This window comes from Chiloscyllium plagiosum, chromosome 5 (assembly GCF_004010195.1).
Source record: "Chiloscyllium plagiosum isolate BGI_BamShark_2017 chromosome 5, ASM401019v2, whole genome shotgun sequence".
Lineage (NCBI taxonomy): Eukaryota > Metazoa > Chordata > Chondrichthyes > Orectolobiformes > Hemiscylliidae > Chiloscyllium > Chiloscyllium plagiosum.
In genome coordinates this window covers 108,557,570-108,578,679 of record NC_057714.1, presented here as the reverse complement: position 1 = coordinate 108,578,679, position 21,110 = coordinate 108,557,570, and the positions used below count along the sequence as shown (strand labels likewise).

The 21,110-nt window shown below is 42.2% G+C and overlaps 1 protein-coding gene across 6 annotated transcripts in view; it reads right to left on the bottom strand.

Annotated features, from left to right (window-relative positions):
* Positions 1-14,271: 14,271 nt before the first annotated feature.
* The window catches only part of LOC122550126 (5'-AMP-activated protein kinase subunit gamma-2-like), a 461,224-nt gene continuing 454,385 nt past the window's right edge, over positions 14,272-21,110 (bottom strand). For all 6 annotated transcript variants that reach the window (XM_043690750.1, XM_043690749.1, XM_043690748.1 and 3 more), the window contains one exon: positions 14,272-15,919. In XM_043690750.1, the coding sequence (XP_043546685.1) occupies positions 15,888-15,919 (32 nt within the window). In that variant the 3' untranslated portion in view covers positions 14,272-15,887. The remainder of the gene's footprint in view (positions 15,920-21,110) is intronic.

The following is a 21,110-nucleotide window of genomic DNA, read 5'->3' as shown; positions in this document are numbered from 1 at the left end:
GACTAGATATCTCAACCCAACCTAGTCCCACCTGCCAGCACCCAGCCCATATCCCTCCAAACCCTTCCTATTCATATACCCATCCAAGTGCCTCTTAAATGTTACAATTGTACCAGCCACCACCACTTCCTCTGGCAGCTCATTGCATACACGAACAACCCTCTGCATGAAAAGGTTGCCCCTTAGTCTCTTTTATATCTTTCTCCTCTCACCTTAAACCTATGCCCTGTAGTCCTGGACTCCCCCATCCCAGGGAAAAAAAAACTTTGTCTATTTATCCTATCCATGCCCCTCATGATTTTACAGACCTCTGTAAGGTCACCCCAGCCTCTGACACTCCAGGGAAAACAGCCCTAGCCTATTCAACCTCTCCCTATAGCTCAAATCCTCCAGCTCTGGTAATATCCTTGTAAATCCTTTCTGAACCCTTTCAAGTTTCACAACATCTTTCCGATAGGAAGGAGACCAGAATTGCATGCAATATTCCAACAGTGGCCGAACCAATGTCTTGTACAGCCGCAACATGACCTCCCAACTCCTGTACTCAATACTCTGACCAATAAAGGAAAGCATACCAAATGCCTTCTTCACTATCCTATCTACCTGCACTCCAAGGTGTCTTTGTTCAGCAACACTCCCTAGGACCTTACCATTAAGTGTATAAGTCCTGCTGAGATTTGCTTTCCCAAAATGCAGCACCTCACATTTATCTAAATTAAACTCCATCTGCCACTTCTCAGCCCTTTGCTCTACCTGATCAAGATCCCGTTGTAATCTGAGGTAACCTTCTTCGCTGTCCACTACATCTCCAATTTTGGTGTCACCTGCAAACTTACTAACTATACCTCTTATGTTCATATCCAAATCATTTGTGTAAATCATGAAAGGTAGTGGACCCAGCGCCGATCCTTGTGGCACTCCACTGGTCACAGGCCTCCAGTTTGAAAAACAACCCTCCACCACGACACTCTGTCTTCTACCTTTCAGCCAGGTCTGTATCCAAATGGCTAGTTCTCACTGTATTCTATGAGTTCTAACCTTGCTAATCAGTCTTCCATGGGAAACCTTGTCGAATGCCTTACTGAAGTCCAGATAGATCACATCTACTGCTCTGACCTCATCAATCCTCTTTGTTGCTTCTTCAAAAAACTCAATCGAGTTTGTGAGACATGATTACCCATGCACAAAGCCATGTTGACTATCCCTAATCAGTCCTTGCCTATCCAAATACATGTACATCCTGTCCCTCAGGATTCTCCCCAACAACTTGCTCACTATCAAAGTCAGGATCACCGGTCTATAGTTCCCTGGCTTGTCCTTACTACCTTTCTTAAATATTGAAACCATGTTAGCCAACCTCCAGTCTTCCAGCACCTCACCTGTGACTGTAGATGATACAAATATCTCAGTAAGAGGCCCCAGCAATCACTTCCGTAGCATCCTACAGAGTCTGAGGATATACCTGATTAGGTTCTAAGGATTCACTTGATCTATCCTGTCTATACCTGATATATGCTTCCTTCTTTTTCTTAACCAAACCCTCAATTTCTTTAGTCATCCAGCATTCCCTCTACCTACCAGCCTTTCCTTTCACCCTAACAGGAAAATACTACCTCTGGACTCTCGTTATCTCATTTCTGAAGGCTTCCCATTTTCCAGCCGTCCCTTTACCTGCGAACATCTGCCCCCAATCAGCTTTTGAAAGTTCTTGCCTAATACCTTCAAGATTAGCCTTCCTCCAATTTGGAACTTCAGCTTTTATATCTGGTCTATTCTTTTCCATCACTATTTTAAAACTAATAGAATTATGGTCGCTGGCCCCAAAGTGCTCCCCCACTGACACCTAGGTCACCTGCACTGTCTTATTTCCCAAGAGTAGGTCGAGTTTTGCACCTTCTCTATTTGGTACATCCACATACTGAATTAGAAAATGGTCTTGTACATGCTTAACTAATTCCTCTCTACCTAAACCCTTAACACTATGGCAGTCCCAGTCAGTGTTTGCAAAGTTAAAATCCCCTACCATAATCACCCTATTATTCTTACAGATAGCTGAGATTGGATTAGATTAGATTAGATTCCCTACAGTGTGGAAACAGGCACTTCGGCCCAACCAGTCCACACCGACCCTCCGAAGAGTAACTCATCCAGACCCATTTCCATCTGACTAATGCAACTAGCACTATGGGGCAATTTAGCATGGCCAATTCATCTGATCTGCACATCTATGGACTGTGGCAGGAAACCGGAGCACCTGGGTGAAACCCATGCAGACACAGGGAGAATGTGCAAAGTCCACACAGACAGTCACCCGAGGTTGGAATAGAACCTGGTACCCTGGTGCTGTGAGGCAGCAGTGCTAACCACTGAGCCGCCCCTAAGATCTCCTTAGAAATTTGTTTCTCAATTTACCTCTGACTATTAGGGGGTTTATGATACAATCCCAATAAGGTGATCATCCCTTTCTTATTTCTCAGTTCCACCCAACTAATTTCCCTGGATGTATTTCTGTGAATATCCTCCCTTAGTACATCTGCTCTATCCTCACATTCCTACCATCACTAGCTCGCAGTACTGGAAGTAATCCAGATATTACTACCCACGAGGACCTCCTTTTTAAATTCCTGCCTAACTCTCTATATTCTCCCTTCAGAATATCATTCTTTTCCCTTCCTATGTCATTGGTTCCAATGTGTACATTGACCTTCTGCTGGTCCCTCTCCCCCTTGAGAACATTCTGCATCCTCTCTGAGGCATCCTTGATACTGGCACCAGGGAGGTAACACACCATTCTGATTTTTCGCTGCTGGCCACAGAAACATCTGTCTGTACCTCGGACTAGAGAGTCCGCGAAGGCAATCAATCGCTTGGAACCCAATGTACCTCTCATTGCATTAGAGCCAGTCTCAACACCAGAAACTTGGCTGTTCATGTTACGTTCCCCAGAGAATCCATCACCCCTCCCAACCCCCACATTTCCAAAACAGCATATTTGTTTGAAATAGGGATAGCCACAGAAGACTCCTGCATTAACTGCCTACCTGTCCTACCTTTCCTGGAGTTAACCCATCTACGTGACTGTATCTGCAACTTATCTCCTTTCCTATAACTGCCATCCATCACATGCCCTTGCTCTTGTAAATTCCTCATTGCCTCTCACTGTCTCTCCAACCGATCTATTCGATCTGAAAGGATTCGCAACCAATGACATTTATTGCAGATATAATCCTCAGTAACCCATAAACTTTCCCTAAACTCCCACATCCAACAATAAAAGCATATCACTGTACTAAAGTCCATTTTTGCTTCTTTCAATTTACAGACCCAGAAAATAGCACTGTCATAGAATGAATGATATAGACGTGGGTAGATGGCTAAGAGGAGAGTAAAGAAGAAGTTCTTTTTACCCAAAAGGTGGTGGGAGTATGAAATTCACTGCCTGCAAATGTGATTTAATCAGAAACTCCAGTAAAATGTGAGCATAATTTAGATATTTACTGTAGGTCTGAGGTGATGCATTTTGGGAGGACTAACATGGGCTTATACGATGAATGATAGGATCTGAGGAAATACAGATCAGAAGAACATTGGTGTGCATGTCCAAAGCTTCAGTGTATGAGATAGACAACATTGGCTGAGTCACATGGGTACCACATACACTGCAGGCAAGGATGCCCCGAGACATGGTGTACTGGTGACACCAAGCAGACGCTATGACAACAGATGAATGGACACCACACAACAATTGCCAGACAGTAATGTTCCCTCTCAGTCAGACAACACCTCAGTGATCAAGGACATTCAGTCTCTGATCTTCAGGTAAGCGTCCTGCAAGGCGGACTTTGAGATATGCAACAATGCAGAATCACTGAGCAAAACTGATAGCTAAGTTCCGTACCCATGAAGACAGCTTCAACCAAGACCTTGGATTCACGTCACGCTACATGTTACCCCACCATACTGTTCTGTACCTGTATGTGTAAAACCTTCCTTACTGTCCTGTTTTGACACCATCACCTTGATAAACTGTTATGACCTTTCTTCCTTAATTAGTTTGTACAGTTTTGGATCACTTATTACTTTGGTTAGACCCTTGGCATGTGACTCTTAAACCTACCATGTTATTCCAGCCACTTAGTTGGTCTCCAGCACCATCTTAATTTTTTTTGTAATTATCTCTCAGCCTCATTTGATCAGATTTTATATCATCCCTTCTCTTGTTATTCAGCTGTTGACACTTTACTCACCCGTGTAACACTTTTGGTCACCTGCAGAGACTCACTATTCAACACTCCATTCACGCCAGTTGTATGATCTTTTGATCTCTCTGCCTTGATCTCTCTGCCTGTAAGCTCTGGGTCTGTGTGCTCGTCTGCACTGCACCTGATGAAGAGGTTGTGCTCCAAAAGCTTGTGATTTCAAATAAACCTGTTGGACTATAACCTGGAGGTGTGACTTCTGGATTGTTCAACCCAGTCCAATAGCGGCACCACATAAAGGGTGGTCGTGGCACAGATTCCCATTTAAGAACAATTTAGATTAAATCTTGAAACGTGATATAAGGGTATGGGGCCAAGTGTTGGAATAAATGGATGATGGATGACCAGTGCAGACACGATGGGCCGAAGGGTCTCTTTCCATGTTGTAATTTACTTTATCACCCTAAATTCATGTGTGTTCCCCCAGCCTCCAGGGCAACAGGTCAAAAGCTTCAAAATAGAAATAGTGTCATCAGAACTTTGTAGATCTAGAAGACATCCTTCTGTACTGTAAACATCTGAGTGGATTGTGCACTAAAATCATGAATTAATTCATTAAAATCAAATGCACTAAAAGCTTGTGACATTAAATTCCAATTGTGTCAATAATTGTAACATTTGTTGTTATCTAACTGCAAAAGCTGAGCATTAAGGAATTCATTTGGTGGGAACCACTGCCACCTGCTGGCCGCAGTGTTACATCAGCACCTGCACAGTTACTGCCTTTGCTGTTTGAATTAATGTAACGCTGGACTTCGGAATGTGTCTGGGAAAATTAACAAACAGTGAAATTCACAACTGATCTTGGAGGAACCTGTTTGGGAGAGGTCACAGTGCAGAAACAGATAAGTGGATATTTTAAGCGTGGCCTTACAGAAAGTCTGCAGTTTTATTGAGATATGTCTCTTCATTAAACTTAAACATATAAGCCATAGGTATTAAGTTAGCCTGAGCAGTGTTTTGTAGAGGAATAAGACAGTGCTATTTTCTGGGTCTGTAGATTGAAAGAAGCAAAAATGACCTTGAGTAGAGTGATATGCTCTTCTTGGCGGATGTGGAAGCTTAGGGAGCGTTTATGGGTTACTGACAATTTTATCTACAATAAATTGCCATTCATCAAATCAAATAGGTCGGTTGGAGAGACAGAGACAATGAGGAATTTAAAAGAACAAGGGGATCTGATGGATGACAGTTATAGGAAAGGAGAAATGTTGCAGATACAGTCACATAGATGGGTTAACTCCAGGAAAGGTAGGACAGGTAGACAGGTATTGGAGGAGTCATCTGTGGCAATCCCTATTTCAAACAAGTATGCTGTTTTGGTAAATGTAGGTGGTGATGGATTCTTCGGGGAATGAAGCAAGATCAGCCAAGTTTCTGGTATTGAGACTGGGTCTAATGCTATGAGGAGTACGTCAGGCTCCGAGAGATCGATTGTATTAGGGGAGTCTCTAGTCCAAGGTACAGACAGACGTTTCTGTGGCCAGCAGCAAAAAATCAGCATGGTATGTTGCCTCCCTGGTGCCAGGAATAAGGATGTCTCAGAGAACTTGCAGAATGTTCTCAAGGGGGAGAGGGGCCAGCAGGAAGTCATTGTACACATTGGAACCAATGACATAGGAAGGGAAAAGAATGATATTCTGAAGGGAGAATATAGAGAGTTAGGCAGGAATTTAAAAAGGAGGTCCTTGTGGGTAGTAATCTTGATTACTCCCGCTGTTGCGATCAAGTGAGAGTAGGAATATGAGGATAGAGCAGATGAATACATGGCTGAGGAGCTGGTGTATGGGAGAAGGATCCACAATTTTGGATCATTGGAATCTCTTCTGAGGTAAAAGTGACCTACACAAGGATGGATTGCAGCTGAATTGGAAAGGGAGTAATATACTGGCAGGGAGATTTTGTAGAGCTGCTCAGGAGGATTTAAACTAGTAAGGTGGGGGAGTGGGACCCAGGGAGATAGTGAGGAAAGAGATCAATCTGAGACAGGTACAGTTGTGGACAAAGGTGAGTCAAACAGTCAGGGCAGGCAGGGACAAAGTAGAGAACAAGGTAGGACTGATAAATTTAACTGCATTTATTTCAATGCAAAAGGCCTAAGAGGGAAGGCAGATGAACTCAGCGCATGGTTAGGAACATGGGACTGGAATATCATAGCAATTACAGAAACATGGCTCAAGGATTGACAGGACTGGCAGCTTAATATTCCAGGATACAAATGCTACAGGAAGGATAGAAAGGGAGGCAAGAGAGGAGGGGGAGTGGCATTTTTGATAAAGCGAGAGTATTACAGCTGGATTGAGAGAGGATATTCCTGGAAATACATCCAGGGAAGTTATTTGGGTTGAACTGAGAAATAAGAAAGGAATGATCACCTTATTAAGGATTGTATTATAGACCCTCCAATAGTCAGAGGGAAATTGAGAAACAGATTTGTAAGGAGATCTCAATTATCTGTAAGAATAATAGGGTGATTATGGTAGGGGATTTTAACTTTCCAAACGTCGACTAGGACTGCCATAATGTTAAGTGTTTAGATGGAGAGGAATTTGTTAAGTGTGCACAAGAACATTTTCTGATTCAGTATGTGGAAGTATCTACTCGAGAAGGTGCAAAACTTGACCTACTCTTGGGAAATAAGGCAGGGCAGGTGACTGAGGTGTCAGTGGGGGAGCAGTTTGGAGCCACCGTCCATAATTCTATTAGTTTTAAAATAGTGATGGAAAAGAATAGACCAGATATAAAAGCTGAAGTTCCAAATTGGAGGAAGGCTAATCTTGAAGGTATTAGGCAAGAACTTTCAAAAGTTGATTGGGGGCAGATGTTCACAGATAAAGGGACGGCTGGAAAATGGGAAGCCTTCAGAAATGAGATAACGAGAGTCCAGAGACAGTATATTCCTGAAGAAGGGCCTGTGCCCGAAACGTCGAATCTCCTGTTCCCTGGATGCTGCCTGACCTGCTGTGCTGTTCCAGCAATAAAGTTTCAACAAGGATGAAAGGAAAGGCTGGTAGGTGTAGGGAATGCTGGATGACTAAAGAAAAAGAAGGAAACATATGTCAGGTATAGATAGGATAGATCAAATGAATCCTTAGAAGAGTATAAATGCAGTAGGAGTATACTTAAGAGAGAAATCAGGAGGGCAAAACAGGGATATGAGATAGCTTTGGCAAATAGAGTAAAGGAGAATCCAAAAGGACAAATACATTAAGGACAAAAGGGTAAGTAGGGAGAGATTAGGGCCCCTCAAATATCAGCAAGATGGCTTTGTGCGGAACCGCAGGAGATGGGGGGATACTAAATGAGTATTTTGCATCAGTGTGCACTGTGGAAAAGGATATGGAAGATATAGAATGTAGGGAAATAGATAGTGAAATCTTGAAAAATGACCATATGACAGAGGAGGAAGTGCTGCATGCCTTGAAATGCATAAAAGTGGATAAATCCCCAGGACCTGATCAGGTGTCCCCTTGCTGAGATATTTGTATAATCAATAATCACAAGTGAGGTGCCAGAAGACTGGAGGTTGGCTAACGTGATGCCACTGTTTAAGAAGGGCGGTAAGGACAAGCCAGGGAACTACAGACCAGTGAGCCTGACGTTGGTGGTGGGCAAGTTGGTGGTGGAGGGAATCCTGAGGGACAAGATGTGCATGTAACTGGAAAGGCAAGGACTGATTAGGGATAGTCAGCATGGCTTTATGCATGGGAAATCGTGTCTCACAAACTTGATTGAGTTTTTTGGAGAAGTAACAAAGTGGATTAATAAGGGCAGAGTAGTGGACATGATCTATCTGGACTTCGGTAAGGCGTTTGATAAGATTCCCCATGGGAGACTGATTAACAAGGTTAGATCTCATGGAATACAGGGGAAACTCGCCATTTGGATACAAAACTGGCTCAAAGGTAGAAGACAGAGGGTGGTGGTAGTGGGTTGTTTTTCAGACTAAAGGCTTGTGACCAGTTATCGATGCTGGGCCCACTATATTTTGTCATTTATATAAATGATTTGGATGTGAGCATAAGAGATATAATTAGTAAGTTTGCAGATGACACCAAAATTGGAGGTGTAGTGGACAGCGAAGAAGGTTACCTCAGATGGGCCAATGGGCTGAGAAGTGGCAGATGGAGTTTAATTCAGATAAATGTGAGGTTCTGCATTTTGGGAAAGCAAATCTTAGCAGGCTTTATACACTTAATGGTAAGGTCCTAGGGAGTGTTGCTGACCAAAGAGACCTAGGAGTGCAAGTGGAGTCGCAGGTAGATAAGATAGTGAAGAAGGTGTTTGGTATGCTTTCCTTTATTGGTCAGAGTATTGAGTACAGGAGTTGGGAGATCATGTTGCTCTGTACAAGACATTGATTAGGCCATTGTTGGAATATTGCATGCAATTTTGGTCTCCTTCCTATCAGAAGGATGTTGTGAAACTTGAAAGGGTTCAGAAAAGATTTACAAGAATGTTGCCAGATTTAGAGGATTTGAGCTATAGGAAGAGACTGAACAGGCTGGGGCTGTTTTCCCTGGAGCGTCGGAGGCTGAGGGCTGACCTTACATATGTCTGTAAAATCATGAGGGGCATGGATAGGATAAATAGACAAAGTCTCTTCTAAAGTGGGAAATGTCATGGGGCAGGGTGACACTAGGCACACGGACTTAAAATGGCCGTTAAGCCATCAGTTGGCCACTTAACACATAAGATGGCCGCCAGACCACAATATGGAGAGAGACAGCAGAGTCAATAGAGACATTGCCTGGGGCCTCAGAATGCCAGCACAATGCACTGACAACCTCGTTGATTATTTTAAGGCAGGTGGGGGACAGAATAGACATGAGTAACATACAGTGCCCACTGAAGAGTCTGGGTCCAGTCAACACCTTTGATAGAAATGCTAACAGCTTGATATTGACTCAATACAGAGTGCTAATAGCCACGGCTGCAGTAATCATCCTCCTCAGGAAGAGCCATTAGCACCCATTACTACAGCAATGGGCTTCCGTGCAGACATTGAAACTGACAATGTCTGCATTGAAACTAACAAAAACCACGCTGAAATTAACAAAGGCTGCGCTGGAGCTACCAATGACAAAACTATCAACAATTCTGCAATGATTGCCATAAACAAATCATGTTATAAAGACAATAATCTCATCACTGACCTGTTGTATCACAAGATGTATAAAAGTATATTGACATGTGCTCTGGGTTGAGAGAAGAATCACAGCTGACCACTGTGCTGTTGGTGTCTTTCTCTCGCCGGAGTTCCAAGACTTCCTTGTACAATAAACTCTGTCATTGAACACCGACTCTGACTCCAAGACCAGTGATTTTCCCCATTACACTCCCCTGGGATGGGGGAGTCCAGAACTAGAGGGCATAGGTTTAGGGTGAGAGGGGAAAGATATCAAAGAAATCTAAGGGGCAACTTTTTCACGCAGAGGGTGGTACGTGTATGGAATGAGCTGCCAGAGGAAGTGGTGGAGGCTGGTACAATTGCAACATTTAAGAGGCATTTGGATGGGTATATAAATAGGAAGGGTTTGGAGGGATATGAGTTGGGTGCTGGCAAGTGGGCCTAGATTGGGCTGGGATATGTGGTCAGCATGGACGAGTTGGACCAAACGGTCTGTTTCCATGCTGTACATCTCTATGACTGTATGAACTGATCTTTGTATTTTAGCCCTTTTGTCACTGGTACCACTGGAGTGATTATTCACTGCTCTATCTCTATTCCCAGCATACCTTCATTGAGGTACGGTGTCTAAAAGCCAAAGTGTTCTCAATCGGGTCCCATGGAAGTTCTGTACAACTGAAGCATTGCTTTATAAACACATTCCAGCCTTATTGAATTAATTCTATTAATATTTCTGCCTATTGTTTATAACCATGGATTAGGTCATCAGGAATTTGTGTAAACCAACAGTGAAATCATTTTGTTCCTTAGTCAACATGGAGGAAGAGGGCAGATTAATACTTTGCCTCTCTAGAATAGGCTGTTCAAAACTTTATTTTCATTCAGGATTAAATCATAATTCATGATTTCGTTCAGCATTAAACAAACATAAGGAGGTTCCCACATTCGAGGTCAGTGACACAGATCCTCAGCATTTTCTTGGGGAGATGTTTAATTGTTCACTTGAGCCCTAAAGTGGGAAACTAAGCCACGTTACCGTCAACAGTTAAAATTAAGTCAATGCTTTTGCACTTTTCAGTCGCTAAAGTGATGCGCTTTTATGGATTTCAATCACAATTTTGTTTTGGTCTTTGCTATGTGGCCTGAGCTCAAGGATGCATATAAAACCCTCGCAAATCTAAATTGTGCACAAGTCAATACTAAAATCTTGGCCAAAAAAAGTTTGCCTCTCATGGGTAAGTAAGTGAATATTGCTAGCTTTATTCTGATTCCATTTTCATTCTCTTTTATCAATTACTCTTACCCTTTTCCCTAGTAGTCAATTGTGAGAAAGTTATTGTAATCTGCTGGGTGATTACAATTGTGTATTTTCTTTCATCCCACCCCCAGCGTCCCCTCCGAAAAATAATGTAGTGACATCTCCAATTTTCCAGTCCAAAAGAGGTCATTTCTGCATAGAATCATACAGCACAGAAGAGGCCCTTCGGCCCATCAGGTCTGCACCACCACTACCTATACTAGCCCCACAGGCTCAAATGCCTTCAAGTTCTCATCCAAGTACCTTTCATAGAATTCATACAGTGGAAGCAGGCCATTCAGCCCATCAATTCCACACCGATCTTCTGAAGACATCCTACCCTGATCTGCATCCTACCCTTTTCCTGTCACCCTGAATTTCCCATGGCTAACTCACCTAGCCTGCACATCCCTGGATACAATGGGCAATTGAGCACAGTCAATCCACTTAACCTGCACATCTTTGGAAGGAACTGGAGCACCCGGAGGAAACCCACGCAGACACGAGAAATATGTGCCAACTCCACACAGTCGTCTGAGAATGGAATCGAACCCAGGTCCCTAGTGCTGTGAGGCAGTAGTGCTAAATCCACTTCAGCTCAGGCATTCCATATTCCCACAAACCTCTGGTGAAAAAAAATCCTTACATCTCCCCTAAACCTCTGACTTCTGGAGAGCTTTTAAAAACTATGACAGATGCATCTGTAATTATTGTAATGTCTTTCAAAACCTTGGAGTAGAAAACATCAGATCCTAGATGCATTTATTTTAATCAAATTCATTTCTCCTGTTCCATACTTGCAACAAACTAAATCAAGTTCCTCCTCTTTGCTTGTTACTGGGGCTACTTTCTATCACTGCTATTCTCTTTCCTCTATGGAAACAGATACTGAATGCTGAATTAACAAGCTTACTCTTTTTGAAATTATCCAAGAAATATTGCTGCAATTTTGCTTCAAGTCATCCGGATGTTCTCTGTATTTCCTGGTTGAGGAAGCATCTGTTTTCTCATTGTGGCAGAATAATTCTTCCACTTACCCAATAATTTAAATATCATTCCTTTCCATCTTACGCACAGTTCAATAAAGCTGCATGTTTATAACACCTCAATTTAAAATGTCTATTGAATGTTTCAATGTCTGTTCTCACAAAATAATTAAGTTTTATCACATGGTGGTTTCAGATTGCCTTAAATCAAAGCCCTTAACCTGAATAAGATCAAATAGTGTTCTCTCGAAGAGAGATCTCCAACCAGTATTCATCCCTCAAATAACATCCCCAAAAAAGTTACTAGTAGGTTGTACTGTGTGAACTGGCTACTTGATTCTTAATTTACAATGCTGAAAATGTGTTGCTGGAAAAGCGCAGCAGGTCAGGCAGCATCCAGGGAACAGGAGAATCGACGTTCCGGGCATAAGCCCTTCTTCAGGAATGAGGAAAGTTTGTCCAGACACCCGGACCAACCAACCCAACCACCCTGTGGCTCAACATTTCAACTCCCCCTCCCACTCCACCAAGGATATGCAGGTCTTTGGACTCCTCCATCGCCAGACCACAACAAAACGACGGTTGGAGGAAGAGCGCCTCATCTTCCGCCTAGGAACCCTCCAACCACAAGGGATGAACTCGGATTTCACCAGTTTCCTCATTTCCCCTCCCCCCACCTTGTCTCAGTCAAATCCATCGAATTCAGCCCCCACCCCAGTCTGACCTATCACCCTCACCTTGACCTCTTTCCACCTATCACATTTCCGACGCCCCTCCCCCAAGTCCCTCCTCCCTACCTTTTATCTTAGCCTGCTGGACAAACTTTCCTCATTCCTGAAGAAGGGCTTATGCCCGAAATGTCGATTCTCCTGTTCCCTGGATGCTGCCTGACCTGCTGCGCTTTTCCAGCAACACATTTTCAGCTCTGATCTCCAACATCTGCAGCCCTCACTTTCTCCTCTTAATTTACAATAGTGACTGAATTTATAAAAAAATTGATTAATAGGATATTTTGTGTAATCCTATAGTTAAATATTGTATAACTTTATATGTGCTATAGATAAGGCAGACCTTTTTACTTTTGTTTTATTTTAAAACTACGAATTGCAGAGAAAGAACCTTTTTTTAAAAAAGGTGTTGAACCAGGATAGCTGCATACTTTCATAGTATTCGATACCTGTTGAAACTTTTTTTTAAGGATTCCTACAATGTGCAGATGATTAGGAACTAGGGAGCTGTTTACAAGTGAAACTGATTGGTTCTTATCTAACTGAGCAGTTTGAAAGTGGAAACAACTTAGAGAGACAGACTGAGAAAGATACATTGTGTGTAGTCGTTACCCCCAGTAGAGACTGCCTGTTCTAAAAACTGTTTAAACTTTCTTGCAGCAGCTGCTGTGAACTCACACTTTTGAATTGCTAAATCAGAGACATTTTCCAGGTGAATTTATCACTCTGTACAGAAGCTTCCAGAAAAAGACAAAAGGCTTGGCTAGCCAAAGACAGATCATCTCCACATGAATCAGGAAGCAAAGACTACTGAACTGACTTTCCAGTTCTTTCTACCTCAGCCAATCATTTATTTTCTCCATTTGTTTGTATGTGGGGAAGGGGGAGTTTATGAAGGGATTAGAGTTTTAATTAGTGATGTTATACACCAATATGTACATCAGTTTACTTGTAACTATAGTCTGAATTATATATCTAAAACAATTCCTGGTTAGTACCAAAATCTGGTTCATGCTATCAGTTTTGGTTGGGAAATCAGGTAAATTGGGGTGCTGCGCATAATGTTAAAAATAAGTTTAACATCTGGCACATTCCCAGAAGAGTGTGGCTCATTTTACACCACACTATCCCTGTGGGAAGTAACATGGACCTGAAGTAGCCCAAAAGATGGAGGTTCAAAGCTGCAGCTAGTTGCAGATAATCAAGAGTAAACATGCAACTGATCAGTTTGGAGTGACCTATTCTTCCTTACTGCAACAACTTGGCTTGTATTTCAAAAGTAGCAACAGTACCAACATAACCCATTTCTAACAATGGCTGGGTGGTGAGGGGGGGGTGGGAAATGGACTATGTGCAATTCATGTGGCAAAACACTCAGGTTACCACACCGTCTTCTGTTTCTCTCCAGTTAGATAACCATCTTCTAATTATACTTTAAGAGGAACACCTTCAGAATTTTAATAAGGTTTTCATTCTAGAATGGCGAGCAATGTAGTGAAATCTGCATTCACTGACTGGTTGCTCTGAAAAGGATCATGTTAGATCGCCTAAATGAACTGCAGTGTTTTTTTTTGCTGGTGGCATTCCCATGTCACGGCTTAGAATTTCTGAGTTGTGAACCAGCAGCAATGAGGAATAGCGATGCATGTTCTAATCAAGGTATGTATTACTTGGAGCGAGACTTGACAGGATATCTTTCCACAATGTTTGGTTCCCTTGATAGTCAAAGGCATGGAGAAAAACGATCTACTGCGTGAACCTTTGTGTTGCTCCCCAGTATTGCATCCTGTTTACATTGTACTTGCTGCAGTGATGAGGCACCAGTGATGGTGGCTATGGCCACCTCAAAAAAAATGCAAAAGCCATTTAGTTGCACCTGGCAATAAATCTTGTTTATTCAACATTAAAGATGTACAATACTGTATACATATGATAACGCACTGAAGAAATGCAGGACAGCATTCGAAGTATGATACAAGATGTTTTAATACGCTACATTTAGACTCAGTTCACATCAATTTGAGATTGAATAATTTTAATGGCACTTAAAATCCAATATTGTGATGTAAACTTCATCGACCCAGATCAAAAGGCTGGGAACACAAAACTAGGACTGGTATGAGCAAACTTCTAAAGGTCCTCTGCCCAAGCATTTGTAGATGAAAGTTGCTTACAGGAGAACATCCTTACACTTTTCAAGTTTTGGTGAAGTATTCAAAGATACTGCACACTCCTGGCATAAATACACCCGTTCACGTTTTAATTACACAATCCTTACAGAGTGGAAATACAGAATTCACTGACATTACTGAATCACCACCAATGATTAATTATTTTTTGTCACCCTTTTGGGGCTGGGGAAAGAGGAAAGAGAGTGTAAGTTTCAAAGCCAACCAAGTAATTAAATTCCGCAACCTCAATCTAAAGCCTCACCTCCCCTCATCAAGATCAGATTCGCAGGAGAAACCTTCCACTGGAAAAACAGTTATTGTGAGGTAATGATCCACACAGCAATTTGAAGTTGTGCGTCAGTTTTACCCCTACAGGGGATTCTTCAAAACTACACGGCTGGACTGAGGCCAATGCAAATCTCAACTTGCATCACATTTGTGTGAATTCACTACACAATTAATGAATGTCTATTTTTAAAGTGCATTATTACTTTAATGAGGTTTTGCCATAAAACCAAGTGTTTCTTCTCATGCCCGAATGAATCTCCAGAACAGCCAAGTATCATTCCCTTTCTTTTCCCCACCTTTCAAACGAAAAAGTCTACAATATATAGTGTCAGTTTCATGCCTTTGTGCATTTACAAGGACAAAAACAATCCCCCATCCTTGCAGCCATATGAAAACAATATAATTTACAAAAAAATTACAAGTGCAATCGTACAAACATAATTTTACATTTGCATACACCAAAAAATATACCTTTCTCTGGCACGTTTTCCCTCAATAACTTCCTATTTACAGTACAGTACAGTTAGCAGTTTTCTTACTGTGTTGAACTGGAGAATTAAGATGTGTGTGTCAGCAGGTCCAAACAGATTTTGAAGTTTAGAAACGTTCATGACAATTCACACAGTAACTTTGCTGGTTGCCAACCCAACTCTTGGAAAAGCTACCAACAAACTGCTTGAAATAAATAGCCACATGAATCATTCTGGCTTTAACGCATAGTTTAAAAATATCTTTTAGGTACAGTTGCTAATATTTTTGCAAAATAAATTCTGTCAAAGTCTTAATTGCAACATTACAGCTGTATCTGCATAGCTACTCAGTGAGCAAGATCACCAATTTAGGTCAGATATTGTCACTAGTACTGATCAGATCCAGCTACAGTGTTTGATTAACTGTTTCAGTTTCCTGATTTCACAATCATGTTACTTCTCTTCTCTGTAGTAGCCAGCATTCAATCTGGTCCTGAACAGAATAAGAAGCTTCAAAGAGTTCTTTGTCAAGCACTTTCAATGCCCATTGTAATCAGTCATTCTGTAATGCTTTCTTTTCTTATAGAACCTGTAAATTATAAAACATAAGCTTGTCATATGCTTTTCTGAAATAGAAAAATGTCTCAGCGAGTTTTGAGAAGATTTGTAGCTCAAGTTGAGGTTTTGGATGTAGGTTTGTTCGCTAAGCCAGAAGGTTCATTTCCAGACGTTCTGTTACCCTACTAGGTAACATCTTCAGTGGGCTCAGGCGAAGCAATGCTGAACATTCCTGCTTTCTATTTATATGTTTGGGTTTCTTTGGGTTGGTGATGTCATTTCCTGTGGCAAAGTCACTTCCGGTTCTTTTTCTCAGGGGGTAGTAGATGGGGTCCAACTCTGTGTGTTCACCACAGGAAATGACATCACCAACCCAAAGAAACCCAAACATATAAATAGAAAGCAGAAAGTTTCAGCATTGTGTCGCCCAGAGACCCACTGAAGATATTACCTAGTAGGGTGACGAAACTTTTGAAATGAACCTTCCTGCTCAGCAAGCAAACAGACATCCAGAAAAATGTCTCGTTAAAAAGAAAGTAAATGCTGTACACTATCAATGTGCTGAGACACGGTGCATATGTTCCTGGATACAATAAAAGTACCTGGCAAAACAGGAGGCCAGTTACCAACTTGGAACATTACTCCCCTCTCCTCCTTTAGAATCCTCCTTAATATCAATCTTGATCAAACTTTTGGTCATTTCTACTAATGCCCTCTTCTGCAGCTTATCCTCCTTAATGCGAGACCATGGAGACATACTTTAAAAACACTATTATAATAATAATAAATAATAATTACAATAATAATAAAAATAATAATAAATGAAAGCTTTGTTGTTGCTAGTAATGCACAATTAAACCTCTACGCTAAATAATAATAACCTACCCATGGTCATGAGATGAGAAAAGTAAATCTGAATCCAATGCCTCCAATTTATCTGAGCTAACAGAATTACAAATTTTCTATTTACTGGATACTGAAGATTGCCCATGATCTTTTTTATATAAGATCAGTGAATCATCTGGTGCCGGTGGGTGTGTACAAATTGCAATTTGGCCGGAAACAGTTGCTGCGTGGTTTGTAGATGACAAATGCCATCATCCTGACAGCAACCATCTGATTGGCTATTGGGTAGCTGAACAGCTCATGTGTGTGTGAATGATAATGGGACTGCTGCAAGGGCAGATGGTGCACCTCTCTTGCTTTCTCTCTAGTAAAATATCTACAGCCTGATGGAAGCCAGTTTATTTTCCCTCACTAGTTGCTGTAAGGTTAGGCCTTTAACCAATAACAAAGACTTTGCAGTCAGATTAATAAGAGCATAAGACATAGGAGTGGAAGTAAGGCCATTCGGCCCATCGAGTCCACTCCGCCATTCAATCATGGCTGATGCGCATTTCAGCTCCACTTACCAGCGTTCTCCCCGTAGCCCTTAATTCCTCTAGACAACAAGAATCTATCAATCTCGGCCTTAGAACATAGAACATAGAACATAGAACAATACAGCACAGAACAGGCCCTTCGGCCCACGATGTTGTGCCGAACTTCTAACCTAGATTAAGTACCCATCCATGTACCTATACAAATGCCGCTTAAAGGTCGCCATAAGACCATAAGACATAGGTGTGGAAGTAAGGCCATTCGGCCCATCGGGTCCACTCCGCCATTCAATCATGGCTGGTGCGCATTTCAGCTCCACTTACCAGCGTTCTCCCTGTAGCCCTTAATTCCTCTAGACAACAAGAATCTATCAATCTCGGCTTTGAAGACATTTAGCGTCCCGGCTTCCACTGCACTCCGTGGCAATGAATTCCACAGGCCCACCACTCTCTGGCTGAAGAAATGTCTCCGCATTTCTGTTCTGAAATGACTCCCTCTAATTCTAAGGCTGTGTCCACGGGTCCTAGTCTCCACATTTAACTGTAACAATTTCCTAGTATCCACCTTTTCCAAGCCATGTATTATTTTGTATGTCTCTATTAAGTCTCCCCTTAATCTTCTAAACTCCAACGAATACAATCCCAGTATCCTCAGCCGTTTTTCATATGTTAGACCTGTCATTCCAGGGATCATCCGTGTGAATCTCCGCTGGACACGTTCCAGTGCCAGTATGTCCTTCCTGAGGTGTGGGGACCAAAACTGGACATAGTACTCCAAATGGGGCCTAACCAGAGGTTTATAAAGTCTTAGTAGTACATCTCTGCTTTTATATTCCGACCCTCTTGAGATAAGAGACAACATTGCATTCGCTTTCTTAATCATGGACTCAACCTGCATGTTTACCTTTAGAGAATCCTCGACTAGGACTCCCAGATCCCTTTGTGCTTTGGCTTTATTAATTTTCTCACCATTTAGAAAGTAGTCTTTTATTCTTTTTGCCAAAGTGCAAGACCTCGCACTTTCTCACGTTAAATTCCATCAGCCATTTTCTGGACCACTCTCCCAACCTGTCTAGATCCTTCTGTAGCCTCCCCACTTCCTCAGTACTACCTTCCTGTCCACCTAACTTCGTATCATCGGCAAACTTCGCTAGAATGCCCCTGGTTCCCTCATCCAAATCGTTAATATATAATGCGAACAGCTGTGGCCCCAGCACCGACCCCTGCGGGACACCGCTCGTCACCGGCTGGCATTCTGAAAAAGAACCTTTTATCCCAACTCTCTGCCTTCTGTTAGACAGCCAATCCTCAGTCCATCCCAGCAGCTCACCTCGAACACCATGGGCCCTCACCTTGCTCAGCAGCCTCCCGTGTGGCACCTTATCAAAGGTCTTTTGAAAGTCTAGATAGACCACATCCACTGGGTTTCCCTGATCTACCCTACTTGTTACCTCTTCAAAAAATTCCAACAGGTTTGTCAGGCATGACCTCCCTTTACTAAATTCATGTTGACTTGTTCTAATCAGACTCTGCTCTTCCAAGAATTTAGAAACCTCATCCTTAATGATGGATTCTAGAATTTTACCAACAACCGAGGTTAAGCTGATTGGCCTATAATTTTCCATCTTTTGCCTTGATCCTTTCTTGAACAAGGGGGTTACAACAGCCATCTTCCAATCATCCGGGACCGTTCCTGACTCCAGTGACTCTTGGAAGATTTCAACCAATGCCTCTGCTATTTCCTCAGCCACCTCTCTCAGGACTCTAGGGTGTATCCCATCGGGGCCAGGAGATTTATCACTTTTAAGACTTTTTAACTTTTCTAGCACTATCTCTTTCGTAATGGCAGCCATACTCAACTCAGCCCCGTGACACCCTTTAATTTTTGGGATATTACTCATGTCTTCCACTGTGAATACTGACGCAAAGTACTTGTTAAGTTCTCCTGCTAGTTTCTTATCTCCCATCACTAGGCTTCCTGCATCAGTTTGAAGTGGCCCAATGTCTACTTTTGCCTGTCGTTTGTTTCTTATGTACTGAAAGAAACTTTTACTATTATTTCTAATATTACTGGCTAGCCTACCTTCATATTTGATCCTCTCATTTCTTATTACACTCTTTGTTATCCTCTGTTTGCTTTTGTATCCTTCCCAATCTTCTGATTTCCCACTTTTCTTAGCCACTTTATAGGATCTCTCTTTTTCTTTAATACATTTCCTGACTTCCTTTGTCAGCCAAGGTTGTCTAATCCCTCCCCGGTTAATCTTTCTTTTCTTGGGAATGAACCTCTGTACAGTGTCCTCAATTATACCTACAAACTCCTGCCATTTTTGCTCTACTGTCTTCCCGGTTAGCCTCTGCTTCCAGTCTATTTTAGTCAGTTCCTCTCTCATGCCCTCATAATTACCTTTATTCAACTGTAACACCATTACATCCGATTTTGCCTTCTCCCTTTCAAACTCCAGACTGAACTCTATCATATTATGGTCACTACTTCCTAAGGGTTCCCTTACTTTAAGATCTTTTATAGAGTCATTGCAAAGCACTTGGTCCAGAATAGCCTGCTCTCTTGTGGGCTCCATGACAAGCTGTTCCAAAAAGCCATCCTGTAAGCTTTCCATGAATTCCCTTTCTTTAGATCCACTAGCAACATCATTTACCCAGTCCACCTGCATATTGAAGTCTCCCATGATCAATGTAACCTTGCCTTTCTGACATGCCTTCTCTATTTCCCGGTACATGTTGCGTCCCTGGTCCTGACCACTGTTAGGAGGTCTATACACAACTCCAATTATGTTTTTTTTGCCTTTGTGGTTCCTCAATTCCACCCACACAGACTCCACATCATCCGACGCTATGTCATTCAATACCATAGATTTAATTTTGTTCTTAACTAACAAGGCAACCCCACACCCTCTGCCACCTCTCTGTCTTTTAGATAAGTTGAAAAACCATGGAGGTTTAACTGCCAGTCCTGACTCCCCTGTAACCAAGTCTCTGTGATGCCTACTACATCATAATCATTCACTATTATCTGTGCTAATAATCCTGTGCTTCATGTGAAGATGAAGAGGAGAAACTGAAGAACAGAATCCTGGCAGTTAAAGGATCATCCCAACAAATCCTGTTGACTGGCGCTATTAAACGTCTTCCTCAGTATTTTTGCCCTCCACCAAAAACACCAATGTCATTTTGAGTGTGTGTGTTTAGGGGAGTTTTAGAAAGGAGTTAGAGTTTTAACTGGTAGAGTTATATGTCAGCAGTGCATGACTGTTTATCTGCAGTTAGAATCTATTTATTATTTTATGTATTAATAAATAGCAGCTCTTGTCAAATACATAGCCCTGGTCTGTTGGTTTGATACTAAGTGACAATGAACTTTGATAACATTAACTTTTGTGATGATTCTGGGGACAGAGGGCCTGCATTGCCAGTGCTCTGCCCATTAGCTGTAACAATGCTTCTTATGCAATTCTCCTAACGAGCTAACAGTAATCTGAGAAATCAAAGATTAAGGCATAACATCCATCTGAATTATGAATCTCGAAATATGAAGATAGAAATGTCCAGACAATAAATGCAGAGACTTCCCTGTCGTCACCTACCACCCCAACAGTCTCTGCATCCAATGCATCTTCCTTCCGCCAATTCCAACTAGACCCCACCACCAAGAACATCTTCCCCTCCCTAACTCCCTCAGCTTTCCAGCAGAACCGTTCCCTTTGACAGTCCTTGGTTTGTGCCACCCTCCCCACCAAAGCCTCCCAAGTACCTTTCCCTGCAACTGGAAAAGATGCAAAACCTGCGACCAGCTCCCCCCCCCCCCCACATCCAGGGCCCCAA